Raw genomic sequence first — 7,848 nt, forward strand, 5'->3', positions numbered from 1 at the left:
ATGCCAGTCCCTTTTTGCTACAGATCATTTATAAGAAGGGAGGTATTATAATCCACCTTTTCTGCTAAATTTTCCCCCTGTAAGAAAGTTTGAGAGCCTTGTCATATTTCCTTCGGGGGCAAGGATAGTCCTCAGCAGAAAGTTCATTACGTTAATATGTAAACTGGAACATGAGTCATTTGTGAAAAGCTTTCTTCGATCAAAATTTTGACCCAATGTGAGAACTGGCACCAGGGTTTCCTCTTGGGGATTAAAAGGTACTCCAACATGTCACAGGTAAGGTCTGGAAATCTATAGGCAGTACGCTAGAGAATGCTCAGTGGCTCATTTTGGTGGCTAAGTAGATACTGGTGGCAGCCTAAAAGAAGCACTTCCAGACCAGGTCAGAAATGAACAACTGTGATATCTGAAAGCAAGCCTCAAGAGGTTAATCTCTGGCAAGGGAATAATTCAGAGGATAAAACTGAGTTATTGATGCCAAGCCCCTCCCAACTTTGTCTCATCATTGCTAAAAAAAAAAAAAAATCTACTGATCAAAGATATTTTCCTGATTTTTGAGAGACAGAGACCAGGAAATTGCTAAATAAAAGAGGTGCCATGTTGAAAACAAAGCAGAGTTGTGCTTTATTAAAGAAAATTTTCTAAAAGCTGAGAATTCTTAGGTCGTATCTCTTGAGCAGTAGTCACAATAACTCCTTTAGGATAGTTATCCTGTTCAGGTAAATTAAGAGAAGGTGAGTAGGTGAAAGTCTAGTGGGAGCTCCTCTTGAGAAGATGTGCTTGGCAGGTAAGACAGCGAGGTGTATTATTTATGAGAATAAGAGTTACTGTAAAACTTGTGTTGACTGAGTTGACATACTAGTGTTCTGTGAAATTCTTCTGTAATATTCTCTTATAGAAGTAACAAAGGTTAATATCTTCATGCGGGCTCTCACTTAAGAAAACCAGAATTCCTATTTCCCCTTCTTGGTATCAGTGAATGGCTGGAAATTCAAAAGCAAACTTAAAAATCCAACTAGAGGGACTTCCCTGGTGGCTCAGTGGCTAGGACTCTGTGTTCCCAATGCAGGGGGCCTGGGTTCAATCCCTGCACAGGGAACTAGATCCCACACGGCACAACTAAAGACCCAGAGTAGCCAAATGAATAAAAATGTATATTCATAAAGAAATCCAACTAGAATTATTATTTGAATTTTTTCCCGTTATTCGAAAACACTATACTATTTGAAATAAGCTTGTGGATGGGTAGGATTTCTTTAGATCAAATGTTTTAAAACTGAGTACAAGGTTCTGGAACAACACTAAGAACAACAACAGGAATAACCCTAACAGAAATAATAACAGTTGGTATATGAATCGAAATGTGGGCTTATCAGTTGGGCCTCGGTTAGGTCTACTATATACTCAGATTCATTATTGGTGGTCACTTATGTAAGTCCACGATTCCATAAACATTGAAAAGAACTTGGAATGTGTTGAATATAGTCTATGCAGTTTTCAATAGGGAAATATATATACATTATACATATTTTATGGGGCTTCCCAGGTGGCGCTAGTGGTAAAGAATCCACCTGCCAATGCAGGAGATGCAAGAGACATGGATTTGATCCCTGGGTTGGGAAGATTCCCTGGAGGAGGGCATGGTAACCCACTCCAGTATTCTTGCCTGGAGAATTCCATGGACAGAGGAGGCTGGCGGGCTAAAGTCCATGGGGTCGCAAAGAGTTGGATACGACTGAAGCAACTTGGCATGCACACATACATATTTTATACACACATACACATATATATATAAACTACAAATTGGTATATAGACTGTAAGAAATCAGGCTAAACCTGGAAGAAAGCAGTTAGGAACATAAGGGTGATTGCTATTTTTATATAAAAAACTAAAGTTGGATCAAAAATACTAGGTTTTATGTGCTGGTTCTTATCAACAAATAACTCATTAAAAACATTCATCAAGCAAATAAAGTATTTTAAAGAATAGTACCAAAAGAGCTATATAGGGACTTCCCAGCAGTCCAGTTGTTAAGACTCGGTGCATCCACTGCAGGGGGCATGGGTTTGATCCCTGGTTGAGGAACTAAGATCCCACGTGCCCAGCATAGCCAAAAAATAAATTAATTTAAAGACAGTTTTATAGTTCCTGCCTTTTAGAAAGACATGTACAAAAATACTTGGGGAAATGTTTTGACCGGCAGGAGAAAACTAGGCAGACAGGGGATAAACTACTTAAATCTTTTCAGACTTGAGAGACAGAGAGCACATCATTTCCACAAGTTGTTTTTGTTTTTTTCCCCTCTCTCTATTCTTTTTCTTTACCCCCATGAGAAATAAACTAAGCATCTACTTGTAAACAGAATGCAAAGCAATCACAGTGTAACACAATCCATGCAGTATACCAGGAGCAGTGGGGAAGCTCCAGCCCAGCCCAGACAATCAGGCAACAGGCCCTTCCAGCTCACTCATAATTTAAAAATAATTTTTAAAAAAGAAAAAGGAAAGAAAGCAGCAGGAGTGACCCAGGAATTAATCAGAAATTACAGTAATAACTGTTTTCCCAATCACAGCTCTTGGGAGGGACTTCTCACAACGATCCCTATTCTTGTCATTATCAAGAAACAGAGGGAAAAGCAAAGTGACCAAAGAACTCACCATCCACTCAGGCACGTGAAAAGCTGAGGCGCCCTCATTACCGTCCCCATTCTCCATAGTGCAGGCTTGGGTAATCTATGTCCTGAAGCAAATGGGAAAGCTGGCTTGGAAACGCCCGAGTTTTCTGAGTGTCCAAAAAGCAGAGCCAAATCTAGTGATTCAGGAGTTCACAGTAACTAGCAGAAGCTGCATCCCCTTTAAAAGGCTTCCTATTAAAATCAAGATCATTAGTCAACTGCCTGACAAGCCCCTTGACTGGCCAGCTGCAAACCTTCTGCTTCTGATTCAAAATCAGAGCAGATATAAGGTTCTACACCCAGGCACTGAACTTTCCATGGAGCACTCACTATTTAATGCTACCCAAACAGTATCCCCTCCTCCCCGGTGGGGACTTTCTGTAGCAGCAGTCAGGCTTCCTCTTTTTCCCTGTGTATAAGGCACTTGTTAACTTTCTCCCGCCCCTCAGGATGCGTCACTGGAGGTGCTGATACCAAGATCAATAAGGATCGAGGTCAAGAAGGCACACCCATTTCTGGAGAGTTGCTTGATTTGGATCTGCATGGTAAACAGGCGTTTCCTTGAAATCGAGTTCCTTATGGCTTTCAAGTTTAAACTGTTATGCAGAAGCTCCCCATCTGCTCACACCAGGGGTCTGGCACCAAACCCAGGCATATCTCAAGTTAAATTCTTACTGCACAGGAGATTCGGATGGAGCTGGAGAGGATCTCTGGCAAAATCAAAACTTAGACGCTCTAAAGAAAGTTCTAGGACCACGGCTCCCTCTGCTGGCTTGCTGTGCTATGCACATGGAAGTCTAAGGGCCTTTAGCTACAGAGATAAAGATGCCCACTATAAATTACCTGCTTCCCTGAGGCTAGTCAGGAGCTACCAAGAGTAGGTAGGTTTAGGGGAAACCAGCACTTCCAAGTCAGACTAGTGCTGTCTCTTTATTTTATGCACAGGAGTTTATGCCTCCAAATCCCCTATCCCTCTTTCACTTTCCTCACTGGTAACCAGTCCCATCACTTCATGGCAAATAGATGGGGAAACAGTGGAAACAGTGGCTGACTTTATTTTGGGGGCTCCAAAATCACTGCAGATGGTGATTGCAGCCATGAAATTAAAAGACTTCCTCCTTGGAAGAAAAGTTATGACCAACCTAGACAGCATATTAAAAAGCAGAGACATTACTTTGCCAACAAAGGTCCATCTAGTCAAGGCTATGGTTATTCCAGTGGTCATGTATGGATGTGAGAGTTGGACTATAAAGAAAGCTCAGCGCTGAAGAATTGATGCTTTTGAACTGTGGTTCTGGAGAAGACTCTTGAGAGTCCCTTGGACTGCAAAGAGATCCAGCCAGTCCATCCTAAAGGAGATCAGTCCTGGGTGTTCAATGGAAGGTCTGATGTTGAAGCTGAAACTCCAATACTTTGGCCACCTGATGTGAAGAGCTGACTCATTTGAAAAGACCCTGATTCTGGGAAAGATTGAGGGCAGGAGGAGAAGGGGACGACAGAGGATGATAGTTGGATGGCATCACCAACTCAATGGACATGAGTTTGGGTGGGCTCCAGGAGCTGGTGTTGGACAGGGAGGCCTAGAGTGCTGCAGTTCATGGGGTTTCAAAGAGTCAAACACGACTGAGTGACTGAACTGAACTGAACCACTACAGGGACTTCCCAGGTGGCGCTAGTGGTAAAGAATCCACCTGCCAATACAGGAGCTGCAGGAGATGTGGGTTTGATCCCTGGGTCAGGAAGATCCCCTGGAGAAGAAAATGGCAACCCACTCCAGTATCCTTGCCTGGGAAATCCCATGGACAGAGGAGTCTGGCGGGCTACAGTTCATGGGGTCTCACAGAATTGGACATGACTGAGCACACACACATTGCACATACAGGAATATAGCCAATACTGTAAAATAACTTTCAGTGGAGTATAATCTATAAAAATATTAAATCACTATGTTGTACACCCGAAACTAATATAATATTATAAATCAACTACACTTCTTTTTTTTTTTTTTTGCCACACCACATGACTTGTGGTGACTTAGTTCCCTGACCAAGGCCCTTGGCAGTGAGAGCAGGAGTTCTAGCCATTGAACCACCAGGGAATGCCCTATATTTCAATTTTTAAAAAAGATTAGTGCCGCCTATAAGCCCCTATTCAATGCTGTTTTTTATTCACAGGTCTGGTTTCTGAAACAGGATGCCAACACAGTAGTCTTTAGGACCTCAGAAGCTGCTTCCTCCTCATGACCCCATACTAGTTCCCTCCTCCCTACACACTTCAGAAATTTAGAAATAAGACAAAACTAGAAAAAACGTGACCTAATCTTTTTTCTGTGTGTGGTCAGTCATATCCAACTCTTTGCGACCCCATGGACTGTAACACACCAGGTTTCTCTGTCCATGGGATTCTCCAGGCAAGAATCCTGGAGTGGGTTGCCATGCCCTCCTCCAGGGGATCTTCCCAACCCAGGGATCAAATCTGCATCTCTCATGTCTCTAGCACTGGCAGGTGGATTCTTTACCACTGTGCCACCTGGTAAGTCCCTTCTATTTTACCTTCTTAATTAACTCCTAAAGTATATTATCCAATGAGAGTACCACAGATTTCATTTGGTCCCCTTTAAGAACCCGGGACTCTTTACAGTGTTAAGTCCCACTGCAGAGATAATTTCTCTGGAGTTGACAGTCATAATATTGTGATTAGGATTATAGGCTCATTGCCCTTTAGGGTCTTTCCTGGTTAGGAGAATGGTCCTTTAGATACAGAATGAAGGACAGGAAGCAAACTTCTAGGGAAGAAATGCCAGAAAGGGCAGAATTCAAATGACTGACCTGGAGGTCCAGACTAGAGAAAAAGGCAATTGAAAACAGAAGGGGGCCACTGGACCAGGTGAATGCAGAGGTGTCAAAGGATTAGAGATCACAAGGCAGGTGGAGAGCAGGTGCAATAAGAAGAGAAAATAGCAAGGGTGGAAGTAAAGGAAGTTGTGGTCACGGAGCAGCTATGGAGTGAAGCAATGAATGAAAGCAAGATAAAGAAAGTCAATGAAATGAAGGCATGATCTGAGGTCATGGTTTCAGTTTTGATAAGGCCATCTGTGATCAGAGTGTCAGATTTGATAAAGTGGATTAAAAGGAAGACCATTCTTTTAGTGTAAGGTTTTAACTAAAATAGACTTCATTTGAAAACTACAACCTTCTTATACCTTATACTTATTACCTTCTTTCTGTAATGACTTTGAAACAAAAATAAAACAGTACCTATTACAATTGAGAACTGAAAGTCTATTAACTGAGTAGGACTGTATTAGGCACAGGGTGTAGGTTTAAGTACTATGAATAGTTGTAAAGTTGTTTTCATTCTAATTTAATTTTACTATAAAGTGCCTTAAAAGATATACCTATAGCTAGAGCAGGAGTGAGACCCCTGCATGTGATTATAATAACCAGCCTTAACATTTAGGAGTTTGCAACTTCAAAAGGATACACAAACTGCACCTGCTCCTGTGGCCTTCAAGTTTTACAGAAATTGACTGTGTCAACAGCTCAAAGGAATCTCATTTTCATTCTAAGAAGATCAACCTGAAGTTCTATGTGCCAGGGGTGTTCCTACCTTGACACTAGTATCATCATGAAATTAATCAGACAACTTGCTGGAGAGAGTATATGCTTGAGGCTGGAGAGGAAAGGACAAAAAGTTAATATGTCCAGGGCCCAAAGTCAAAAAGAACCAGAAGTAACTACAATGTGGTGAAGAAGCAACTACGATGGCAGAAGAGTTTTAGACAGCGGGCAATAAATCTGAAGCCCAGAGAGTCGTAAGGCACAGGGCAAAGAATACAGGAATGTGACCCTGCCCTCTATTCTTGGCTTGTCACTAACAGTTTTATTAGGTTTTGGCAAGTCACCTAAAGTACTCTCTTCTTCAGTTTCCTTATTACAAAATAAGAGGGAGGTAGGTAAGAGGGCACTGTGGAAGGTGAGAACTGGTTCCTTCCAGTTCTGACATTCAGTATTTCTAATCCATCTGGTTTCTCAAGGTCATCAGTCAGTCAGTTAGTCAGTTCAGTCGCTCAGTCATGTCCGACTCTGTGCAACCCCATAGACGGCAGCCCACCAGGCTTCCCCATCCCTGGGATTCTCCAGGCAAGAGTACTGGAGTGGGGTGCCATCGCTTTCTCCGTCTCAAGGTCATAAGAAAAGGCAATAACTACTCCTTAGTCACCTAAGTTACAGCTTATTGTAGACGTTAAGGTTCCTAACCATCAGAGTCCAAAGTTCCATCTGGTCAATTATGAGGCTGGCTGAAATTGCTAGACTTTTAAATCTCCTTTGCACCTTCAAACTTGAAATGCCCACGTAACCTGAGCAACTGGAGTTGTTAAGTTCTCACACCCCCAACTTAAATGTCAGACATTCCATCTCTCGGTTCCTCAGTGATCTTAAGACTCATATCCCACAGGTATTTTTATATTCCAGACGTGGTCTTAAAGACCACAGGCTTTAAGAGTTGGATTGTTGTTGTTCAGTCGCTAAGTCATGTCTGACTTTTATAACTCCATAGACTGCAGTATGCCAGGCTTCCCAGTCCTTCACTATCTCCCAGAGTTTACTCAAACCCATGTCCATTGAGTCAGTGATGCTATCTAACCATCTCATCCTCTGTCAACCCTTGGGTTTAAACACTGGCTCCACTACTTAAAAGCAGTGTATCTATCTTTGGTAACCTGTATAACTTTTTGAGCCTTTGCTTCCTCATCCATAAAACATGTAATAAAACTCTCCTCACACTGATGTTCAGTTCAGTTCAGTCACTCAGTCATGTCTGACTCTTTGTGATGCCCACGGACTGAAGCAAGCCAGGCCTCCTTGTCCATCACCAACTCCTGGAGTTTACTCAAACTCTTGTCCATTGAGTCCGTGATGCCATCCGACCATCTCATCCTCTGTCGTCCCCTTCTCCTCCTCCCTTCAATCTTTCCCAGCATCAGGGTCTTTTCCATTGAGTTAGCTCTTCCTATAAGGTGGCCAAAGTATTGGAGTTTCAGCTTCAGCATCAGTTCTTCCAATGAATATTCAGGACTGATTTTCTTTAGGATGGACTGGCTGGATCTCCTTGCAGTCCAAGGGACTCTCAAGAGTCTTCTCCAACACCACAGTTCAAAAGCATCAATTCT

At 42.4% G+C, this 7,848-nt stretch overlaps 1 protein-coding gene across 5 annotated transcripts in view; it reads right to left on the reverse strand.

Moving 5' to 3' along the window:
• AHCYL2 (adenosylhomocysteinase-like 2) overlaps nucleotides 1–7,848 on the reverse strand; it is a 193,068-nt gene that overhangs the window by 57,158 nt on the left and 128,062 nt on the right. Inside the window, exons 1-2 of one of the 5 annotated variants that reach the window (XM_010831690.1) lie at nucleotides 3,185–3,364; nucleotides 2,659–2,740 (exon numbers count right to left, since the gene is read on the reverse strand). The exons of 2 other annotated variants lie outside the window; for them this stretch is intronic. In XM_010831690.1, coding sequence (XP_010829992.1) covers nucleotides 2,659–2,715 — 57 coding nt within the window. In that variant the 5' untranslated portion in view covers nucleotides 2,716–2,740; nucleotides 3,185–3,364. Of the gene's footprint in view, nucleotides 1–2,658; nucleotides 3,365–7,848 lie in introns of those variants that run through there. 2 more of the 5 variants (XM_010831689.1, XM_010831691.1) reach the window with 2 other exon arrangements.

This window comes from Bison bison, unplaced genomic scaffold (assembly GCF_000754665.1).
Source record: "Bison bison bison isolate TAMUID 2011002044 unplaced genomic scaffold, Bison_UMD1.0 scf7180017864530, whole genome shotgun sequence".
NCBI lineage: Eukaryota > Metazoa > Chordata > Mammalia > Artiodactyla > Bovidae > Bison > Bison bison.